Below are 24,221 nucleotides of genomic sequence, written 5' to 3' on the forward strand. Positions count from 1 at the left end.
AGACCCTTTCCCAAACCCTGTTCATGTCCCAGACCCTGTCCATGCCTCAGACCCTTTCCCAAACCCTATCCGTGTCCCAGACCCTTTCCCAAACCCTGTCCATGTCCCAGAACCTTTCCCAGACCTGACAGGCAGCTGAAAGATGCTCCAGATGCAAAACATTTCATGATATAGATTGATGAAAATGTGCCTGTTGCAATGAGATTAAAGGAGCAGTGTCTTTATGAAAGGATGTTTAGGATACCCCTGGTTGTTTGCAAACAACATACAATGATGTAGAAAACTTACACTGTGCACTTAATTGTTTGTGAAGGCTCGAGGACGTCCCACATTACAACAGTGACTACACTTCAAAAGTACTTCATTGGCTGTACAGCGCTTTGGGACGTCCGGTGGTCGTAAAAGGCGCTATATAAATACAAGTCTTTCTTTGTAGCAGGACAAATCAGTACTTTATTTGGACATGACATGCTCACGTTTGACGGGAGTCTCTCCCTGCTCAGTCTAAGGTTGAGAAACATTGTTCCTTGCAGAGTCCCTGTAACAGTTTCCCCACTATTTTGCACCCCTCCCCCCTCGGAGTCCTGGAGTTTACAAATATCAATTCTAGACGGTGCTACTTGTTAATGTTTATAAATATATGAAGTTATGAAAGGTGAGTCTGGTCAATGCTCGCGGCTGCCTCTCCTCCGCCTCCTCCTGTGTTTCCTGCAGTGTCGGTTTCAGCTCCTCTCCTTTCCCCAGTGACCTTTGTATCGCTCTGTATTTCCGCGTTCACCTGTAACCGGCCGTTCCTCTCCCACTCTGTGGCCATGTCCCAGCCGGAGACCGGGGACCCGGGGCCGGGGCAGCCCGCCCGCCCCCCGGGACCCCCAGCCTGCCCGAGGTGCTCGGGTTGCGGGGAGGAGGAGGAGGCGAGCCGGCCACCTTGCACCTGTCAGCGGGCTGGGTGCGAGCAGCTCGCCGCTTCCCAGGCGCCCGATTGCGGCGAATGTCCCATTCACCGAGGCCGGCCGGACTGGTTCTGCTTCACCGAGGGCAAGGCGGTGTGCGCCCGCTGTGCGATCCCGGGACCCTGCAGTGAGCACCAGGGCACCGCCATCGGGCAGGCGGCGGAGCTCATGAGGGTGAGTGAGAGCCGGGAGAAGGGGCATCAGGGACAGAGGGCATCAGGGACGGGGACATCAGGGACGGGGGCATCAGGGACAGGGGGCATCAGGGACAGAGGGCATCAGGGACAGAGGGCATCAAGGACAGGGGCATCAGGGGGCATCAGGGACGGGGGGCATCAGGATCAGAGGGCATCAGGTGCAGGGGCATCTGGGATAGGGCATCAGGTACAGGGGCATCAAGAACAGGGACATCAGGTGCAGGGGACAGGTGCATCGGGTACAGGGCATCAGGGAATAGGCATCAGGATTAGAGGGCATCAGGAACAGGGGCATCAGGTACAGGGGCATCAGGACCGGGGCATCAGGATCAGAGGGCATCAGGATCAGAGGACATCAGGTGCAGGGGCATCAGGTACAGGGGCATCAGGGACAGGGGCATCAGGGATAGGTGCATCGGGTACAGGGCAACAGGGACAGAGGGCATCAGGTACAGGGGCATCAGGATCAGAGGGCATCAGGTGCAGGGGGCATCAGGGACGGGGTATCAGGTACAGAGCATCAGAGACGGGGCATCAGGATCAGAGGGCATCAGGGACAGGGGAATCAGGGGCAGGTGCATCAGGATCAGAGGGCATCAGGTGCAGGGGTCATCAGGTGCAGGGCACCAGGAACAGAGGGCACCAGGTACAGGGGCATCAGGATCAGGGGCACCAGGAACAGAGGGCACCAGGTACAGGGGCATCAGGATCAGGGGGCATCATGTACAGGGGCTTCAGGTACAGGGGCATCAGGTACAGGGGGCATCAGGTCGAGAGGGCATCAGGTACAGGGGGCATCTGACGGCCGGGGGGTGGGGGTGAGGAGAAGCATCAGGGTAATGGAGGGCTGAGGGGGCCATCAGGGTAATGATACCCACCCAGGGCATCAGGCAGGGGGCTTAAGGTAAAGGGAGCCAGTGGCAGGATGCGGATTGGGCTCAACCTATCTTGGGAGCGGCTTGGGGCATCAGCACTGGGATGAGAATGTTCTCATGGTGTGATATGAAAATGTATTGGATGTATTGAGTCCTCAGTATGAAATGGTGAGTTTCGCATTGATCGGGGCTATTATGGGATTTGGTCGCTGTGGAGCCTGACTCCGGGCGTGGGATCCGGATCAGGCTGCAGGCACCCTTCGCCCCAGTGCCAGGATCAGTTGGGAGCCAGTTCAGAGCCCTGAACTGTGGAGAGCTGTCAGCAGTGAGACAAATCATTTACTGCACAGAAACGGGCCATTCGGCCCAACTGGTCTACGCCTCCCCCCCAACTCTATTTCATCTCACCTCATCTGCATATTCTCTATTCCTTTCTTCCTCATGTGTTTATCTAGCTTCCACATAAATGCATCTATGCTAATCGTTTCAACCACTCCCTGTGGTAGCGAGTTCCACATTCTCACCACTCTCTAGGTAAAGAAGTTTCTCCTGAATTCCCTGTTGGATTTCTTGGTGACTATCATATTTATGACCTGGTTTTGGTCTACCCGACAAATGGAAACATCTTCTCTACCCTATCAAAAGCTTTCATAATCTTAAAAACCCCAATTAGGTCCCCCCTCAGTCTTCTCTTTTCACGAGAAAAGAGACCCATAATAGTTATAACCTCTCAGTTCTGGGATCATCCTTGTAAATACCTTTTGCACCTTCTCTAGTGCTTCTGGAGACTGATAGGAATCCCATTGAACATGTGGAAATTTGCTCATTTCGGTTCCCTCCTAATTTTTTTTGCTTTCCTTCCCTTTTTGCTGGGAAACAGTGGATTCCTTGCTGGGATAGTCAGTTTCTTGCAGGGATACAGTCAACTCTTTGCTGGGATACGGTCAGTTTCTTGCAGGGATACAATCGGGTCTTTGCTGGGATACGGTCAGTTTCTTGCAGGGATACAATCGGGTCTTTGCTGGGATACAGTCAGTTTCTTGCAAGGTACAGTCGGGTCTTTGCTATGATAGTCAGTTTCTTGCTGGGTTACTGTCAGCTCCTTGCTGGGATACAGTGGATTCCTTGCTGAGATAGTCAGTTTCTTGCTGGGATACAGTCGGGTCTTTGCTAGGATACAGTCGGGTCTTTGCTGGGATACAGTCGGGCCTTTGCTGGGATACAGTCGGGCCTTTGCTGGGATACAGTCGGGCCTTTGCTGGGATACAGTCGGGCCTTTGCTGGGATACAATCAGGTCTTTGCTGGGATACAATCAGGTCTTTGCTGGGACACAGTCGGGTCTTTGCTGGGATACAGTCGGGTCTTTGCTGGGATACAGTCAGGTCTTTGCCGGGATACAGTCAGGCCTTTGCTGGGATATGGTTTCTCAGATATCTCTGGCCTCTCGCCCCAGTGTGAGCCTGGACAGTGAGGGTTGTGGACTGTTTCACTGTGGAGGGATTGCAGCTGAGCCTGATCTGATACCCACACAGGAGCACTTCCGGTGCAGGTCATCAGATAGCAATGATCAGCGAGAACCCTGCCTGATTTCTGCTTCTCTTTTGCAGGGGCACTGAGTACAATTGTAGTTGCCCAGCTTAGGGAGGGGAAAAAAATATCCTAGTGCGGCCTTGTCGGCACAGAATGGGGACTGGCCCCAAAAGCATCGTGGCCTGAATGTCTCAGCTACTCACTGGATAAAGTCATTGAGCCATCAGTGCAGCTGCGTCCCCAATTCTAAAGCTGATGCATCCAAATAGACTGCATTGCCGATCAATATGAGTGATTGGTAGGACTTGGCAGAGCTTCACATGGGCAAGCACTGATTACTCGTTGCAGTGCTTGTACAAATTGCTGTCAATGTTTCAGAGACAGTTTACGTCCCATTCGCACGATTGGCTTCCCCATCTCCACAAGCGGGGGAGGGGCACTGGGCGAATGGGCTCCCCCAATCCGGTGAGGAGTCCATGCTGTAACATACGATTCCGATCCAATCTGACTGGTTTGGAGCCTGCCCGATAACCTGCAGGGCCCCGCTTGGTGATCTTGTATTCCTCTCCCTCTTCTTGTACCTGATCAAGTGCCATCTTCTCCTCCGGTCAGTCTGGCCTCGGGTCTCTCTGCACGATGACGATATTGTGTGACGCACAGGGCGGAGGGCGTCAGTGCCCCTTTCCTGAACAGTGCGCCCATCCAAATCATTCCAGGCATGGCCTGAAGTGGCTCAGGATTGTTGATGTTTGTGCCTGCATTATCAGTGATGGATGGGCAGTTAATATATTCCTGAATAATATATTTTCTGCACTAAAGGAAGGAAGAAAGAAAGAACTTGCATTTATATAGAGGTGGTGGGCCTTCGCCTTGAACTACTAGCAATTGTTTACGTCTGAGTGGCTTGTTTGGTGACTTCAAGGGGCATTAAATGTCAACCAGCTAGGGGCAGTAGGGTTTTCCCTGTCCTGGCCAATATTTATCCCATCACTAAAACAGATTATCTGGCCATTTATCTCATTGCTGTTTGTGGGAGCTTGCTGTGCTCAAATTGGTTGCTGTGTTTCATACATGACAACAGTGACTACACTTCAAAAAAGTACTTCATTGGCTTTGGGTCGTGCTGAGGTCACGAAAGGTGCTGTAGAAATGCGAATTCTTTCTTTCTTGCCTTACAACAATCTTTCAAGCTTTCCAAATTTTTGCAAGTGTTTGAAGCGTTCAAAATTATGAGGGGTTTTGATCGAGTAAATTGTGCTGTTTTCACCGGCAGGAGGGTCGGTAGCCAGAGGACACAGATTTAAGATAATTGGCAAAAGAACCAGAGGGGAGATGAGGAGAATCTTTTTTACGCAGCGAGTTATGATCTGGAACACGCTGCCTGAAAGGGCGGTGGAAGCAGATTCAATAGGAACTTTCAAAAGACAATTGGATAAATACTTGAAAAGGACAGAAAATTGCAGGGCTGTAGGGAAAGAGCAGGGGAGCTAATTGGATAGCTCGTTCAAAGAGCCGGCAGGGGCACGATGGGCCGAATGGCCTCCTTCTGTGCTGTAAGATCCTGTGAATCATGGTTCAGGAAACTTTCTGATATCCGGCACTGACGGGACCGAGCTGGTGCCGTACCATCAAAAGTGCCGGACATACCAGCGTTAATGTTGAAACATACGGAACTGAAAAGCTCCGTGTGAATCAACAAACCCTGTGCTTCAAACCAGTCGGCTGCAGCTGCAAGCCTCTCTTGCTGAAGCTGTTGCTATAGCTACAGACCTTGCAGTGCCTGACTGGGAAAAAAAAAGCAACAAGAACTAAAAAAACTTATAGAAAACGGCTCCTGATTTTTGCCGTTAGATCGAGTATTCCGGACATATAACCTCCGGATAAACCAAAGTTTCCTGTTATTATTCCTGGTGCCAGTCTAATTACCCAGCTTAATGAATTCACTTTCCTAACTTGCCATGGTGGGATTGGAACTCCTGACCTCTGGGTTGTATAGTCCAGTACCGTAACCACTGGCTGCTGTACCCGAGCTCGGGTGTCAGTCACAAACCCATCAAATAACAGTTCCATTATTTTTTGTTCTCGGAAGGTGGGTGACACTGGCAAGGCTACATTTATTGCCCATCCCTAGCTGGCTTGAGAAGGAGCTTTAAAGGCTGAGATTGATAGATTTTTATTTGGTAAGGGTATCAAGGGATATGGAGCAAAGGCAGCTACTGTAAATAGAGTTGAGTTGCAAACCTGTCATGATCTAATGGAATGGCGGAGCAGGCTCGAGGGGCTGAATGGCCTTCTCCTGTTCCTAAGGTGGCGTTGGGCCTTCTGTCGTGATTTTTTTTTAATAACGACTTCACAGAGCATTAACAATCAACCACATAGTCAGAGACTGGAGACAAATCTAGAGCAGACCGGGTAGTGGTGGCGGGTTCCCGTCCCTGAAGGGCATCAGCTCATTGATCAGGCAATACAAAGTCAAGTTACACAGAGCTACAGGAACGCACCTACGACATGGGAAACTCTTAAAGATTCTTACGTAACCTGGCTGTTTGAACATTGAGCTGATGAAGATCTGAGACAGTGGGCCAACGACTCCTGAAGAGATTAATCTTCCACCATGCTGAACACACGCAGTCAAAGAAATGGCGCCGTGGTTCAGTGGGTCGCACTCTCCCCCCTCACTCAGAGGTCGTGGGTTCAAGCCCCACTTCGGAGCCTTGAGCACAAAATCCAGGCTGACACTCCTGGTGCAGTTCTATCACCGCTTGGTCAGTGAATGGGCAGAGCTGATCGCCCATTGATTTCGATGGGAGGTGAATCCGTCGGGGAAGGTACTAATTAGCCTGTAATATTTTAAGACTGTTTGGGGCATCTGTAAGTAAGCGATTTGAGTGCCAGATATGAGAATTCGCGTTTTACTAATTTACACTTTCCTACATTTACCCCTAGCCCGGTGCAGTTCCAGTGTTTTTAGCTTGTTCTAATTTGCCTATCTGTGGCCTGTTGCAGCTGTTGGGAAAGGGTAATTCAGGCCGGGGAGTCAATCACATGGGAAGAAAGAGCCAGTCAGGTTGGTGGGATAAATTTGACTGCGCTAAAATAAATTTGACTATGATTAAATGTGTCTGAGATGTGCCGTAGAGCAGGCGTTCTCAACCTTTTTGGTTCTGAGGCCCCCCCCCTCCCATGTTACAAAAGTTCCACAGACTCCCTTTAACACAACACAAGATCAAAATTCTCTCAGCACTGCTCCCACTCACCATGTTACTGCTGCTGTCCCGGCACTGCAGACAATACTGGTCCTGTTGGAACAATCAACAGGTGTTTACTGAATGAGGGTTCAAACTGCAACTGACTGTACAGATCCCTACTCAGGGTTTATATACAGGTGTGGTCACTGCCGGTACTACAGGATACAGGAGCTGTAAAAAGTAGTTCTCCCCCTTAAAGGTACATACATTACAATTCCTCCCCTTTTAGATTAACAGTACCATAACACTCATTTAACAATTAAATATCAAACTAATTACAATTAACACTTTTAACATGCAACATTAACTGAAAATAGTCTATTTATAAATTCAGTCTTTGGGGAGTTCCTGATTCTTTCTAGATAACGCCTTTCCCAAGTGTCTCGCTCTTGGTGCGGAGGCGATTCTAACACCCTGTCATCAGTTGATTCATCAGCTTCCAATGCTATTGTTTCTGAGGTAGATGCGTCGGGTTCCTCACCAGGTACGTATGGCCGAGACATGGGGTTGACTCGTTCCTGTGACTCTAGGATCTGGTCAGCATGGCGTCTCACAATGTTCTCCCCAACATCCACTGTGTACATTAGTGGCCCCTGCCGTGTGCATATCGTTCCTGGTTGCCATTTCTCTGTTCGGTAGTCGCGGGCCAAGACTGGTTGCCCTACATTGAAGCTCCTTGTCGGCTTCTCATTGATGTGCTAGAATTGCTTATTCTCAACATCTCTTCGTACATTTGGTCTGAGCAAATCCAGACGAGATCTCAACCTTCGGTTAAAGAACATCATGGCTGGGGCCTGGTTGGTGACTGCATGTGTCGCATTTCTGTAGGCTAACAGGAAATTGTCCACCTTATGCTGCAGTGGAATGTCGTCATCGCACATGGCCTTTACTGCTTTTTTAAAGGTTTGTACGAACCTCTCAGCCAATCCATTTGTGGCTGGATGATACGGGGCGGATGTGTAATGCCTTACCCCATTCCTTTTCATAAATCTTCGAAACTCTTCGGACACAAACTGTGGTCCGTTATCAGAGCAAATCTGCTCTGGCACGCCGTTCCTGGCAAAAATGGTCCGTAGGACTGCAATAGTTTTCTCCGTGGTGGTGGAGGACATTTTGATCACCTCAGGCCATTTCGAGTGCGCATCCACGGCTATTAAAAACATTGAGTCCATGAATGGACCAGCAAAATCAACATGCACCCGTTGCCATGGAGATGAGGGCCACTCCCATGGGTGTAGAGGGGCATGTGGTGGTGCATTTTAGACCTTCTGGCATCCTGAGCAGCTCTTTGTCAGGTCCTCGATTTGCTGATCGATCCCCGGCCACCACACATGCCCTAGCAAGGCTTTTCATTTTCACCCCTCCCAGATGACCTTCATGAAGCTCATTGAGTACTCTCCCTTAACTTGGGTGGAATTACCACTCGGGATCCACACATCAAGGTCCCCTGGCATACTGACAGCTGTTCTCTTCTGGATGAGAATGCTGGCAACAGTGAGTCGCCATGTGCTGGCCATCCCTTCACCATCAAATCATATACCCGAGACAGTGTCGGGTCATTTCGGGTCTCCTTCTCTATACCAGCGTTAGTTACTGGCAAGCATTCAATTATAGTCGAATGAAATATTTCGACAGGATCCACTGCTGGTGCTTCCTCCGCAGTAGGCAGTGGCAGGCGTGATAGCCCATCAGCGTTTCCATGCTATTTCGTGCCCTTATACTCGATTTCATATTGGTGCGCCCCTAGAAAAAGGGACCATCTTTGTAGCCGTTGCGCAGTCATCACCGGAACGCCCTTCTTTGGATTAAAGATGGAGACAAGTGGTTGGTGGTCAGTCAGCAAGGTGAACTTCTGCCCGTGCAGATAGTGATTGAACTTTTTCACTCCCCACACTAGGCTGAGGGCCTCCCTGTCAATCTGGGCGTAGTTACGCTCGGCTGAGGTTAGTGACCGAGACGCAAAGGCTACTGGCCTCTCCGAGCCGTCCGGGAATTTGTGCGACAGCACCGCTCCAATGCCATAGGGTGATGCATCACACGCCAAACGAATTGGTAGTGCTGGGTTGAAATGAGCCAACACCTCTTTTGATGTGATCAATGCTTTGCTCTTCTGGAAAGCTCGTTTACATTCGTCATTCCACTTCCATGGTTCTCCCGTTTGCAGTAGGGTGTTCAGTGGGTGTAGTACGGTAGACAAATTCAGCAAGAACTTATGGTAGTAGTTCACCAGCCCGAGGAACGACCTCAGTTGTGACACATTTTCTGGTGCTGGAGCCTTGACTACTGCCTCAATCTTTTCAGGGGACTTATGTAACCCCTCTTTATCAATAACGTGGCCACAATACGAGATCTGCTTCTGGAAAAACTCGCATTTGTGGCGATTAGCTCTGAGCCCATATTCCTTCAATCTAGTGAGCACCTGCTCCAGGTTGGCGAGGTGATCACTGTCATTTTCGCCCATGACCAGGATGTCGTCCAAATAACACTGGGTCCCTGGAATCCCTTGCAGGACTTGTTCCATTGCCCTTTGCCAAATAGCCGGAGCTGATGCTACCCCGAACACCAGCCGGTTGTATTGGTAGAGACCTTTATGAGTGTTGATCGTGAGGTACTGTTTCGAGGCTTCTTTTACCTCCATTTGCAGGTACGCCTGGGCCAGATCAATCTTAGTGAAGCGTTTCCCTCCAGATAGCGAGGCGAAAATATCTTCAATCCGCGGAAGCGGATATTGTACAGTGTGAAGGACTGGGCTCACTGTCACCTTAAAGTCCCCACAGATGCGAACCTTCTTTGGTTCCCCAGGCGTATTACTCAACGACCTCTTCATTACAGGAATGATGGGTGTAGCCCACTCGCTCCAGTCCACTTTGGACAGTACTCCTGAACGTTCCAAACCCTCCAGCTCTGCTTCGACGGCTGGGCGGATCGCATAAGGTCTGGCCTTAAAAAACTTTGGGCTTGCATTTTCCTCTATTTTGATCGTCGCTGTTATGCCTTTTAGTGTTCCGAGTCCCTGCTGGAACACTTCTTGTGCATCAGTTAGCATTTTTGACAGTCGTCCAGGTGTGACGTCGTCATCCTTTTTGGCATCTACAGTCAGTGCTTGTATGGAATGCCAATCTAGCTGTATCTTCCGGATCCATTCACGTCCTAGTAGTGGTGGTCCATTTTTGGTGTTTCCTTGCCGTTATATATAACGTTCACCCTTATTTTTCCTTTGGGGTAGACTTTTTGCCCCGTGTACGTCTTCAAGACAATCTTTGTATCTCTTAAGGGTATATGTGAGAATAGCCGCTTGTAGTCCCTTCGGTTTATGACTGTTAGGGCTGATCCTGTGTCCAATTCCATTTTCACTTGGACTCCTGCTATCTTGAGCGTGCCCCAGATAGTTTGGTGATCCTCCGTTTTGATCACATTATGTAGTTTCAGACAACCCAGCTCCTTGCTTCCGGAGTCTGTATCACTCTTCTGTTTGTCTGAACTACTCTCCGTCACCTTATGTACCTTCTTGTACTTCTCCTGTGGAGATTTCTTGCTGCTGGTTTTCTTTCCCGACCTGCAGACTCTTGCTATGTGTCCTACTTTTCCACACTGTCTGCACACTTTGTCCTTGAACCAGCAATCATTATGGTCGTGTGTTGTTCTGCCGCAGCGATAGCACTTCACTGTTCTGTATGACATTTCATTTGTGCCATATTCTTGCGGTCTCCGTTGAATCTCTGCAGCGCCCCGTGCGGCTGCTTCGTGTGATACTGCAATGCTGAAAGCCTTGTCCAGCGTAAGATCCTTTTCTGATAGAAGCCGTTTCTGGGTTCCTTCACTTTGAAGCCCACACACAAACTTGTCCCTTAAAGTATCTGCTAGTCCCGTTCCAAACTGGCAGTGTTTCGATAGCTTGCGCAGTTCCGTTAAATACTCAGCTTTACTTTCATCTTTATGCTGGTTCCTTTTGTGAAACTTAAATCTTTCTGCTATCAGCAGCGGTGTGGGGTTTAAGTGGTCCTGTAGGATTGACACTATGTTTTCAAAATCCTTTTCTACTGGCTTCTCTGGGGTTATTAGGTTTCGTAGTAAGCCATACATTTTTGCACCCATTGAATTCAACAATACCAGCACTTTCTTGTCATCTGGCACTTCATTCGCCTTGCAGTATACTTCTATGCGTTCGACATATGTCGTCCAATCTTCGACTTCATTGTCGAACGCTGTGATACTGCCACTCTTCGGCATTTTTGGGTGTGGTTAGACTGGCTTAAAATGGCGTCTCCCGCACTTTCCTTTCTTCCCCGCTGCGGCTTAAAATGGCGTCTCCCATGCTTTCCTTTCTTCCCCGCTGCAGCTTAAAATGGCGTCTCCCGCACTGCTGCCAACGCCGCTCTCGGCGGTCCTCGTGGCAAATGGCGACGCCCTGTGGGTTTTGTGCGCTGCTGCCAATGCCGCTCTCTGCGGTCCTCGTGGCAATGATAGCGCCTCGCGTTTTCCTGCGTGCCTCTCTCCCCCGTTGACGCTGCTCGGCCCTTGAACACCGGCTGCGCTCTGCTCTCTCTCGCCTCTCTCCCCCGTTGACGCCGCTCGGTCCTGAACACCGGCTGCGCCCTGTGCGCCCTGCCCTCTCTCTCTCTCCCCCGTCGACGCTGCTCGGCCTTTTTCTGTGCCGCTCGGTCGGCTCTAGCCGCCGCTGTCCGGGAAGGGTCTGCGCAGTACCTGTTGCCAGCCCGTTTCGCTGGACCACCGTGACTGGAGAGCCAAGCCTGGCTCTCGACAGCCTCCCCTGCGATGCTCAAATCTCCGCTGGCTGACTGGGCGGTTGCCCGTGGTCGACGCCCGTGCTTCTGGACTCGACCTCCTTCCACTGTTCTCCAGGAGCGAATCCCTGGGAGGTGATGCAGAGTTGCAGGTAGGTTCGAATCTGCGACGTCGCCAATGTTGGATCCGTGTATCTTAATGTTGTGTCCTTCAATAATCAGACAAAAGACTGCAGGGAACGATCAACAGGTGTTTACTGAATGAGGGTTCAAACTGCAACTGACTGTACAGATCACTACTCAGGGTTTATATACAGGTGTAGTCACTGCCGGTACTACAGGATACAGGAGCTGTAAAAAGTAGTTCTCCCCCTTAAAGGTACATACATTACAGGTCCCCCACACCCGCCCATCCCACTCCCGCTTTCCCTCCACTTGAGCCCCGATCACTTGACCCCCAGTCTCCCTCTTTCCCCCGCAACCCCCGACTCCCTCGCCGACTGTTCCCGGCACGTTAACCGGTCCCGGTTCTCTGCTCGATTGTCAGTCAAACAGCCTTCCCCTCCCCCCCCCCCCCCCCCCCAATCCCTAATATTTTATAACTAATAAACAAAAGTCTACAATGAAGATGAAAAGACACCATTTTTTTTAAGGCCCTATGATTTTTCTCCCAAATTGCTCGCAGCGGTGCCCAGATTAATGTTTTATTCCAGGCGACTCCAGGACACTCCCGAAAGGTTGAAACCCTAGCTGGAGGCCAACATTGGGTGTGAACAATCAGGTCTGCCTGCGATGCCCTCCTTAGTAGAGCAAGACTGCTAACACTCAAGGTGTAGGCTCGCAGGTGAAGGATGAATGAGGTGAGGCACCAAACAGCAGCCTTGTAACTATACAACAGTGTGAATCAACACTTGGAATACAGCAGGAGAGAAAATGGGAAAAATTAAACCGTGCAGAATATTTAAATGAGTTTGCAAACTGTTTCAGTTTTTCTGGTAGAAGTGTCAATCCTAATAGTTTCCTAATGTTGGCATATTCCGCTCTTCTTCCTCCAGGAAGACAGCAACTCACTGTTTGACCCCAGCAGCTCCTTGCATCTGCCGCCTATTTCCTCGCCCCCTCTTCATTTGACTGACAATTGCGACCACGCGAGTAACAGAAATGGGACCAAAAAAAATCAAATCTGAAATGGAACGGACGTACGCGCGAGCGTAGAGCCGCCATTGGCTGGTTTCAGTAGTCGCAGGATGCTTGCACTAAATGGGTTACAGTTGCCGCTATGGCAGTGAGAGGATTCAGGGAGCCAGGGGTGAAAGTCGAAGAGCAAACTGCCCCAATTAGCCCGGGGGAGGGGGAACAACCAACGCAGCGTGGCGTTAGGACAAGTAGGGGGTGGGTGGTGAGGGGGTAGGGGTGTGGGGGTGGGGTGGGTGGTGAGGGTGTGGGGGGGTGGTGGGGGTGGCTTGGGGGGGGTGGTGTGGGGGGGGACGACATATACAGCGGGATCTGGCGAGAGGAGAGCGGACGACGGAGAGCATGAGCCGGGGGGATCTGCGCTCAGCGACGAGCGGCCTGGGTTCAGCGGCAGCTGCCGCTGTTACCGCACAGATGCTCGGGAGCGGGGCAATGGAGGTCCGAGTCGGGGCCGGAGTTCCCAGTTTACTCAGCTCGGTCCCACCTTTATGCTATGGGGTGTATTTTTCTTTTTGTTTTAAATCTGATTTTTTTTTAAATGCTGCAGGTTACTTATGACGGACCCCCAGTTGAGAACTCCTGCTATAGAGAATCCGTACAGGGTGTAACAGAAAGTGTGACAGTGCACGATACACTGGACTTTCAATATACTGAGCCAGAACTTGCTGGAAAAGTATTGGCGTGTTAACGACACATGCCGTTATTAATGTTCAAATTGTTCCAAATTCAGGGGATTAGGAGTGACGCTGTGAGTTGCAAATCCCCAGAACTTGCTGGTTGATTTACGCCACTCCGCCATTTGCCTCACACAAACTACATCTAGCCCTTAGCCTCACCATTATTTTTAAGAACTTGCTGCATTTGTGCATTAATTGTCCAGTAAACTCGCCACAGAAAGTTAAGTCTGGTAATTAACAGTGTAAGTAATGATCAGTGGTGTACATTTCAGGAGTTATTTTACAACTTCCAAAAAAAATATATTCCACTGAGAAGAAAAGGGTGTAAAAGAAAAGACAGCCATCCGTGGCTAAGTAAAGAAATTAAGGATAGTATTCGACTAAAAACAAGGGCATATAAGGTAGCCAAATCTAGTGGGAGGATAGAGGATTGGGAAAACTTTAAAAGACAGCAAAAAATAACAAAAAGATTGATTAAGAAAGGGAAGATAGATTATGAAAGTAAATTAGCAAAAAATATAAAAACAGATAGTAAGAGTTTTTATAGTTATATAAAAAGAAAAAGGGTGGCTAAAGTAAATGTTGGTCCCTTAGAGGATGAGACTGGGAAATTAATGGTGGGAAATATGGAGATGGCAAAAACACTGAATGAATATTTTACATCAGTCTTTACAGTAGAAGACACTAAGAATATCCCAACACTGGACAAACAGAGGGCTAAAGGGGGGGAGGAGCTAAACACGATCAAAATCACTAAGGAAGTGGTACTCGGTAAAATAATGGGACTCAAGGCGGATAAATCACCTGGACCTGATGGCTTACATCCTAGGGTCTTGAGGGAAGTGGCGGTAGGGATTGTGGATGCATTGGTAATAATTTTCCAAAACTCCCTGGACTCGGCAAAGGTCCCGGCAGACTGGAAAACTGCTAATGTAACACCCTTATTTAAAAAGGGCAGTAGACAGAAGGCTGGAAACTATAGACCGGTTAGCCTAACATCTGTGGTAGGTAAAATTTTGGAGTCCATTATTAAGGAGACAGTAACAGGACATTTGGATAATCATAATTTAATAGGACAAAGTCAGCATGGTTTTATGAAGGGGAAGTCATGTTTGACAAATTTGCTGGAGTTCTTTGAGGAAGTAACGTATAGGGTGGATAAAGGGGAACCAGTGGACGTAGTGTATTTAGACTTCCAAAAGGCATTTGACAAGGTGCCACACAAAAGATTATTGCTTAAGATAAAAAATCACGGGATTGGGGGTAATATTCTGGCATGGATAGAGGATTGGCTATCTAACAGAAGGCAGAGAGTTGGGATAAATGGTTCATTCTCTGACTGGCAATCAGTAACTAGTGGTGTTCCGCAGGGGTCAGTGTTGGGTCCCCAACTCTTTACAATCTATATTAACGATTTGGAGGAGGGGACCGAGTGTAACATATCAAAGTTTGCAGATGATACTAAGATGGGAGGGAAAGTAGTGAGTGAGGAGGACATAAAAAACCTGCAAGGGGACATCGACAGGCTAAGTAAGTGGGCAGAGATTTGGCAGATGGAATACAATACTGGAAAGTGTGAGGTTATGCACTTTGGCAGGAAAAATCGTAGAGCAAGTTATTATCTTAATGGCAAGAAACTGGAAAGTACTGAAGTACAAAGGGATCTGGGGGTCCTGGTGCACGAAACTCAAAAGGTTAGTATGCAGGTGCAGCAAGTGATTAAGAAGGCCAATGGAATGTTGGCTTTCATTGCTAGGGGGATAGAATATAAAAATAGGGAGGTATTGCTTCAGTTGTACAAGGTATTGGTGAGACCGCACTTGGAATACTGCGTACAGTTTTGGTGTCCATACTTAAGAAAGGACATACTTGCTCTCGAGTCAGTACAAAGAAGGTTCACTCGGTTAATCCTGGGGATGAGGGGATGGACATATGAGGAGAGGTTGAGTAGATTGGGACTCTACTCATTGGAGTTCAGAAGAATGAGAGGCGATCTTATTGAAACCTATAAGATTGTGAAGGGGTTGGATCGGGTGGATGCGGGGAAGATGTTCCCGATGATGGGTGAAACTAGAACTAGGGGGCATAGTCTTAGAATAAGGGGCTGCTCTTTCAAAACTGAGATGAGGAGGAACTACTTCACTCAGAGGGTGGTAGGTCCATGGAATATGCTGCCCCAAAAAGCTGTAGAAGCTACATCATTACATAAATTTAAAACAGAAATAGACAGTTTCCTAGAAGTAAAGGGAATAAAGGGTTATGGGGAGCGGGCAGGAATTTGGACATGAGTCTAGGTTCGGATCGGTCATGGCCCTGTGGGTAGCGGAGCGGGCCCAGGGGCCGTGTAGCCTGATCCTGCTCCTATTTCGTGTGTCTAATTCTGTTAGATTCAGGAGATGGTTCTGTGATAGTGGATTGGCGGTTAGGATCAGATCAGCCATGATCTTATTGAATGGCAGAGCAGGCTCGAGGGGCCGATTGGCCTACTCCTGCTCCTATTTCTTATGTTCTTATGTTCTTACCCTTTTAACAAGGTGATAATTGTTAATGACGGCCAACCAACCTCTCTGGCCCAGAAAGTGAACAATTCAAACTTTAAGTCTCATTCCTCCAGGCAATAAATTGTTCTTAGCGATTTTAAAAATGTCAAATTTTAAGGGGGTGAAATTGGGTATCGCCCCGTTTGGGGCGCTAACTTTTGAAATTTTGAAAATTTAGTGCCAGGCGCTAAGGATTCTGAACTTCTAAATTGGGTGTTAGCGCCCCAGGAAGGAAGTGGGGAGCTAAATCAAGCGCTAATGACCTCAGTGGGGTGCTACAGGGGCGGTACCAGCAGAGCGCTAATGAATTTCAGGTGCAGTGCATTCAGCAATGATCCTTCACACTGGTTCCTTCCAGCTCTTAAAGGGGAGGTTGCATCATTGTGCAGATGCTCATTTTCAGCATTGCTGGCTTCGAGGCGACCTGCGAGCAAGTGATGGCTATGGCTGTTCCCACTCCCAGGGAAAGAGCTCGTCGGTTCACAGACATGGCATTGGTGGCTGGAATGGAGCGAAGGAGGGCAATGCTGTTCCCGGACACCGGAAAGAGGCCATCGCCTCAGGTGCTCAGGGCAATGTGGAGGGAAGTGGCCCAGGGGGTCTCGGCCAGTAGTGTGGGCGAACGCAGCCTGACACAGTGCCGCAAGAAATTCAGTGACCTCAGTCGGGTGGTCAAGGTGAGTCCATGCTTCAACAGCGCCTACATACCAGCATCTGAACCTCAGTCTGTGCACACTGCGCAAAAAACCATATCCCCACCAAACATCTTCACCTACTCAAACTACATCCACATCTCACGCCTTGCCTACAATCACAGCTATTCAACGACGGCAGGCATATCTCCCAAACACATAGCTGGAATCTGACTCACACACATTTGTTTCTCTTGTAGGCCAAGATGGCCCACAATAGGAGGGAGCAGCAGAGACCAGGCGGGGGTGATGCGCAGCTCCAGCAGCTCTCAGACCTGGAGGAGCGAGTGCTGCGACTCATTGGGCAGCAGGTGGTGGGCGCCGTGGCCGTCGGCGACATCGACCCCGCTGGGGGCAAAAACGGTATCTTCAGCTCCTCTCCTCTCATCCCACTTCCCCCTCACACCACAAACCTTTCTCACTCTCCACATCCTGAGAATGTCTGAATTGCTTTTCCATTCCTTGCCCTCCTGCCCTCACCTTAACACGAGTCTTGTGCCTTTATGCTTTTAGATACAGGAAACTCTCGTTTAAACGGCACCTAAATATCTGGAATTCTCTATTAACCAGCAAAATTCTCACTCCGAAAACAACACCTCAATAACCGGCAATGTTGCCGAGTCCGAGTTTCCCGCGGTGGCCGAGTTAGTCGGGGGGGGTAGTTCTCCAAACTGCCACTACTCGTCTTCTTGGCGCTGTCGGAAGTCCAAACAGCTCAATAACAGGAGTCTGACTCTTCCCGCGCTGGCGGTAGTCTCTTCCGATTAAAGAGTTATGGATTACCCTCAAGTGGCAGTACTGTACTTAATCAAGCATCTTCCACCATCCATTTAACACAGCATTCTGTAGGTGAGTACCCAATTACTGTATACTGCACATTTCTTGATTTTTTAAATTTTTGTTTGTTAAAAATAGCCTCAGTAGATAACCCTCTCCGTCATCCGGAATTTTTAATCAACCGGCAACACGCCGGTCCCGTCGGTGCCGGATACCAATGAGTTTCCTGTAATCAGCAACCAGATGACCAGCCTCTCTCTGAGCCCCCCACTGAGAGTGAGGAAGGAGACGAGGAAGAGGAGTAAAGCACCGCGTCACTGCATCTCTCACCCGCAGGCACCACCTCAAATACTGGCACTACACGATCTTTAGAGGCAGGTTTAGTGGAGGGGTCTGCACTGGGTAATGCACCGGGGACGAGCGGGCTGCAGCAAGGCCAGGGGGAAAGGGTAGCTCAGGAGGCAGCTCCCCAGAGGGCAAGTTCGCGTGTGAGTTCTGCTGCACAGGACTCAGATGAGGACCTCGATGGGGAGGCATTCACAAGAAGGGCGATGGGCATTCACACCAAGATGATAGGTGCAATGGCAAGGGTGCCCGAGAGACTCTCGGCAATGGTAAGGAGCGTGGAGGAGTCCGCCTCCAACATTGCACAGAGCTCTGCGCACACCGTGGAGCCCATCATTTCCAGTCTGCAAAGGGTGGCGGACTCCCAGAGAGACCGCGCGGATCCAGACCTCATGCCGCGTGTCATGGGCGATGTGGCAGCTTCCATTGCAGCACAAGCAGAAGTGACGCAATGTCTTAGTATTGTAATGCAGTCAATGGTTGCTGCCAGTCAATGGTTGCTGCCATCGAGTCTCAGACTGCTCTCATGCAGTCTCAGCTTGATGCCACGAAAGCTCTTACTGCTGACATCATTGCTGGGTCCACCTCAGTCCACCGGGGATCTCACGGTGTCGCAGCAGGCCAGCAATCTGTGCTCCAGCAGATTGGTAGTGATGCTGATGTGCTGCCCCGGGGGAGTGGGAGTGGGTCAGTGGAGAAGGAAGCTGCTGTCCTCTCTCAGGATGACAGCATTCCTGATCCCACCATGCCACTCTGCCATTGCACTTGTCGCCTGTTATCCAGCCAGCCCAGACTGCCGCCGGCCAGCCTGAGGTGGTGCAGTCTACAGCCGGGCCTTCCAGGTCCAGAGCTGGTTGAGGGTGTCCTGCAAGGCCATCTGAAGCCTCCCGCAAGGACACTCAGCATCCTTCCACCAGCCCTGCTGCAGCCACTGGGGAGACACTACGTAGGAGCACTAGAGCAGGAAAGGGGACTGTAAAGAGGGGAGGCAAGGGTTTGCACAAGGGTGATTAGTCAATATTGTTGTATATATGTGGTTAATGGTTTTTGATAAATTTATTACTGGAATGTTGCAGATTTGGTGCTGTGTCTCATTTCGGTTCTGGGGTGCGGTATAGAATCACAAAGTGATGGAATGATGGTGACATGCTCAGCAACCGGAGCGAGGACTCGAAGTCACTGGAAACGAAGTCTGATGAGGCAGTCACGGACCGATCTTGCAGAACGCCGATTGAGTGGCTGCCTCCTCCGTTGCTGCTGTTCTTCCTCCTCCTCCTCATCTTCCTCTTCCTCCTCCTGAGGTGGTGTGGCTATGCCTGGTGGCAAGGGCTGGGCCCTCATAAGTTATGCAGCATGCAGCAGACGATGACGAAAAGTGACACCTGCTCAGCCGAGTACTGGAGGGCTCCTCCCGAGCGGTCAAGGCAGCAGAACCATTGCTTGTGCACCCTGATGATCTGCTCGATGATGTTCCTAGTGGCAGCATGGCTCTCATTATATGAGTGCTGGGCAGGAGTGTTGGGGTTGCGGAGGGGAGTCATGAGCCAGGTGGAGAGCGGATAGCCCTTGTCTCCCAGCAGCCAGCCGCGAGCTTAATGTGGTGGCTGGGACAGAGCCGGCACACCGGTCTGGCGCAGGATGAAGGCATCGTGGCTGCTGCCAGGATAGCGGGCATTGACAGTCAGGATTCGCTGTGTGTGGTCGCACACCAACTGCACATTAAGTGAGTGGTAGCCTTTGTGGTTACGGAATACCTCAGGATTGTTATGAGGTGCCCGCAAAGCGACGTGGGTGCAGTCAATGGCGCCCTGCACCACAGGGAAGCCCGCTATCCCAGCAAAGCTACATGCACATTCATCCTGCTTCTCTCTGGTGATGGGGAAGGAAATGTAGTCCCTTCTCCTTCTGTACAGAGCACCTGTGAGCTGGCGGATGGAGCAATGGGCGGCAAACTGGGAGATGATGGAGATGTTGCCTGTCGCACACTGGAATGAACCGCTGGTGAAGAAATTCAGGGCGATGGTGACCTTGACTGCCACTAAGAGAGCCGTGGTGGTCCTGATCTGAGGTTCGAGTCTGGCTGCAGGAGGTGGCAGAGCTCTGTGACCACATCCTTGCTGAAGCGTAGCCTTCTAATACACTGGTCCTCAGTGAAATTCATGTAGCAGAACGGCTGCCGGAATACCCTGGGTGGGTAAGGCCTCCTGTTGAGAGCCCTGTTGGCCCTCCTACCTCTGGCCACATTTTACACTCTTTCTCTGTGCCTCAGTTGCCTCTGACGTTGACGCTGGAGGGCGAGATCCAGTGCCAGAACAGCCCTCATGAAAGGATCCAAATATTGCACTTTCAAATCTCCCCTCAATGAAACTCAATAACCTTTATGTGCCAGAACACTCGTTGAAATGCAAAACGTGCAAATCGGTCAAAAGGCCTCTTTGCCGATGTGAAATTAACAATGCAGCATTGTTGTCCGCTGAAAACTAAACTGGATGTGGGCGCCTTTAAATAGCGCACCTCCAGGGGACATCCGACTGAAAGCCGCCTCCTCTACCTTTCGTTCTTAACGGCAGGCGCACAAGCAGGGGGGCGAGAGGGAATTTTTCATCCGGGGCGCTGTGCACGGCAATGATGTCATGATCTCCGGGCGCAACATCTTACCACCGCCGCAAAACTCCCGCCAAATTTAGCGGGAGGCGTTGATATCGCCGCGCCCGGTCACAAACCCATTTGTGCCCCATTAGCGCCCCCGGAGACGCTAACGGGAGGCGCAAAGGAGTCCAATTTGAGCCCTAAATGTTTTAATTTTTTTCTTATGTTTCCTTTCTGTCTCTTTTCTCTCCCTCTCTTAAACCATTCTTTCTTTCCCTCTCTATACCTGATTTGACTCTAATTCACCTCCTTCTCAGTCGTTCCTCTGTTTGTTTCTCAATCCTTAAATCTCATCGTTTAAGGAGATAGACTGTTGGTCCCATCGTTCACTGAGGTCCCAGATTCCCAGGTTATCAGCTCGCACTTCCAGCAAGTTACGGCGCCAAAATATTTTGAGTTGAAGAGTGCAGTAAAAAGTCTAACTAACGGGGCATGCTGCAAAATGCCCCACTCTAGCAAGATCTGTGCCCATTATGTACTGTACGACAAAACAAAACCAGGCATTGACCCCACACTGCAGTCTCCATGAGATACTGAGTCTCATGGTGAGCCACTGAGGAAAACATCGAGAATGTCTTGAACCGCTTGCTGTGGCCGAATAGATTTGCGGAATGTGTGTTTCAACAGCAGTTACAGTCCACACACGGACAATGAACAGCTAACCCTACTCCCATCTCTCCATAATCAAGAGGAAATCTGTAAACTCTGCACAGTGCTATTCACAGCTTGCGAAGGGTAAGGTGAGGGGATAAAGTTACCACATCTGTACTCGGGAGAATGGGAGCTTCAATTTAAGACTAGCTTCCATGGTCACGGTGAGTTGGTTTGACGGTGAGTTGGTCGGTTTGACTTTGGAATTGCTGACAGAGATTGTGAGCTATGTGCTGACTTTTCAGATACCAGGAGTCATGTGGACCAGATCTCATTGGCGAAGTGTGCTCAAGTTTAAACCATGTGACCAGTGAGAAACATTACCACATTAACTTGTTGATGTGTGTTAGTTCAGTGAGTTCCAGCACGTCCATTCAGTTGGGATCCATCCTGTGACAGTACCTGAGAAGAGGAAACTGCAGATTGATTTAGTCAAACCCTCCCTCCCCTCTCCCACCCACATCCAATGTGAATGAGGCAACATTATTCTCAGCGCTGGGACCAATAGCGTTCCTGATTATAATCAGGTTGTTTCCGTAAATTTTCTCTATGGAATCATTTTCTTATCACACCCCTGGCTCAAAAAGTACTGAGCTAACAATGGAAGCAGGGACAGACCTGAATTTACAAAGTGCGTTCTCATATCTGGCAAAGTGCTTCTCAAACAAGGAACCACTTTGAAGTGGAGTCACTATATTGGCAAACCTATTGGGGTAGATCTTGACTTTGTGCCATAGTGTAAAACGTTTGATAGCGAGTCGATAGCCTGTTTACCATCTCTATATTGACTTCAATGGAAATAAAAAGCGGGAGATGTAAAACAGGCTGCCCAGTGACTATCACCGGTTCTACACGATCGCACAAATTCCAGATCTAACCCCTTAAACTATATTTGCATACAAAACATTCATGTGCTAATGAATGTACCAAAAAAAATAGTAAGAATATGGTTATATATAAAACATTTAACTAACTTCTCTTTATTTGGACTGCTTGTCTTTAAATTTCTCTCTTTTTATTTCTCGCTCTCTGGAATATCTTTCTGTTATTTTAATTTTAATCATTAACTCTTGCCATTCCGCGCCCTGTCTCGCGCCCTGCCTGTCTAGTGTCACCAACTTGCTGCCTTTTCTCTACTGCTCCCCTTTGTATCCCTGCCCAATGTCCTCCCCTTGTTTTCTGAAGACGCTGACTTGTGGTGAGATATATTGTTCACTGAGGCCAGGTACCCTCTGGTTCTCTGTCCGTGGCTTGTGCCCATCCATGAACATAGACAGTTTGTGCTGACGGAGCAATCAGCCATGGAGGTATTGCAGCCTGACTCGCCTCCCCACCCCCCTGCTTAATGGCCCAGTAATTCCGGGCACAACGCGTGAGTAAGGACGGGGTACTCACGCGTGTGCCCGGAGGAATTGCTGGTTTTCAGCATGCACAGCGCATGCGCTGAAAACCGGCATTTCCTGTCCTCTGACCCAAGGGGTTAAGAGGCTGAACGCGTGCGCGGTATCGGGCAGTGCGTGCGACTTGGATTTCCTCTATTTTTAGAGAGTTGCGCGTGTGTAAAGGCCTCCGGTATTTACGCATTGAAAAACCACACGTAAGTACTTAGTTTTACAGGTAAGTGGTCTATTAATACAATTGAGAATTTTTTTTTCCACAGGTTTGTTATTTTTAAAGAATTTACAGTAAGGTAAGTTTAGTTTTAGCCCCGATTTTTTTATATTAAATTTTTTTTCAAATTTTAAAATTATTGTTTAAAATAGTTTTTCAGAGTCCTTTATGGTTCATTTAAGTAGTGCAATGTTTTTTTAAATTTTCTTTCAGGTTTAAGTAGTGTTTTGGGGCCAGGAGTTTTCATGAGTTTGACAGCTCTTACTGTCAAACTCATGAATGAACTTTTGCAACCTCCCATTGGTTGCCCTGTGCTCACGTGATCCCAGCCGGCTCATCGCACTAAGTACGCCGCTGGGTCACGCACGCACAGTGCGGCAGGACCAGTGAGAGGAAATGCAATGCGGGCCAGGATTAAAATGTCAGCGCGCTGGGTAAGTGAACATCGGGGGCTTGCACGCGCGGCAAGCTCCCGATCCTAATTTCAGGGCCATTATCTCAAGGCATTGACACCAATTCTGGTGCCCCCACCACAGCTCCATCTGAGATTATCCAACTCCATACAGAATGACATTTTGGTTTTGTTCATTATGGAAATCCATCACCATGTTAAAAGTGTGCATTCCAAGTGGTTGATTGTATGAGAAGCACTTTGCCAGATATGAGAACGCATGATGTAAATTCGAGTCTGTCCTTGCTCCCATTGTTTTCTTAGTACTTTTCGAGCCGGGGGTATGATAAGAATATAATTCTATAGAGAAAGTGTATTGAAGGCCTGATGATAATCAGGAACGCTGTTAGCTCCAGCATTGTGAATAAAGCTGTCTCATACACAACAACAACAGCTTCCATTTATATAGCACCTTTAACATAGTAGAACATCCCAAGGCGCTTTACAGGAGTGTTATCGAGCCTCATAAGGAGATATTAGGACAGATGACCAAAAGTTTGATCAAAAAGGTAGGTTTTAAGGAGCGTCTTAAAGGAGAAGAGGTAGAGAGGCGGCGATTTTTAGGGAGAGAATTCCAAAGTTTTGGATCTAGGCAGCTGAAAGCACGGCCGCCATTGGTGGAGCGATTAAAATAAGAGGCCATAATTAGAGGAGTGCAGATATCTAGAGGGTTGTGGTGCTGGAAGAGATTACAGAGATAGGGAGGGGCGAGGCCATAGACGGATTTGAAAACAAGGTTGATGTTTTTTAAACTTGAGGTGTTACTTAACCAGGAGCCTATGTAGGTCAGCGAGCACAGGGGTGATGGGGACTTGGTGTAAATTAGGACACGGGCAGTCGAGTTTTGGGTGACCTCAAGTTTACGTAGGGTAGAATGTGGGAGGCCAGCCAGGAGTGCGTTGGAATAGTCAAACCTAGAGGTAACAAAGGCATGGATGAGGGTTCCAGCAGCAGATGAGCTGAGGCAAGGGCTGAGTCGGGCGAGTTTGCTGGGCCCCCCTTACACTCCGGGACCCCTTCTCTCCCTTGAGATACTCTGCTGGGCTCCTGCACAACCCTCTGCCCACACAGAGTTTGCCAGCCTG

The 24,221-nt window shown here is 49.3% G+C and overlaps 1 protein-coding gene across 1 annotated transcript in view; it reads left to right on the forward strand.

The window, feature by feature from the left end:
• Window positions 1–714: 714 nt before the first annotated feature.
• The window catches only part of LOC147101881 (B box and SPRY domain-containing protein-like), a 44,202-nt gene continuing 20,695 nt past the window's right edge, over window positions 715–24,221 (forward strand). Inside the window, exon 1 of the mRNA XM_085965897.1 lies at window positions 715–1,127. Within this exon, the coding sequence (XP_085822023.1) occupies window positions 813–1,127 (315 nt within the window). The 5' untranslated portion in view covers window positions 715–812. The remainder of the gene's footprint in view (window positions 1,128–24,221) is intronic.

The sequence above is a fragment of the Somniosus microcephalus genome, chromosome 23 (assembly GCF_052327205.1).
Source record: "Somniosus microcephalus isolate GS21.2 chromosome 23, FLI_Smic_1.0, whole genome shotgun sequence".
NCBI classification, from domain to species: domain Eukaryota; kingdom Metazoa; phylum Chordata; class Chondrichthyes; order Squaliformes; family Somniosidae; genus Somniosus; species Somniosus microcephalus.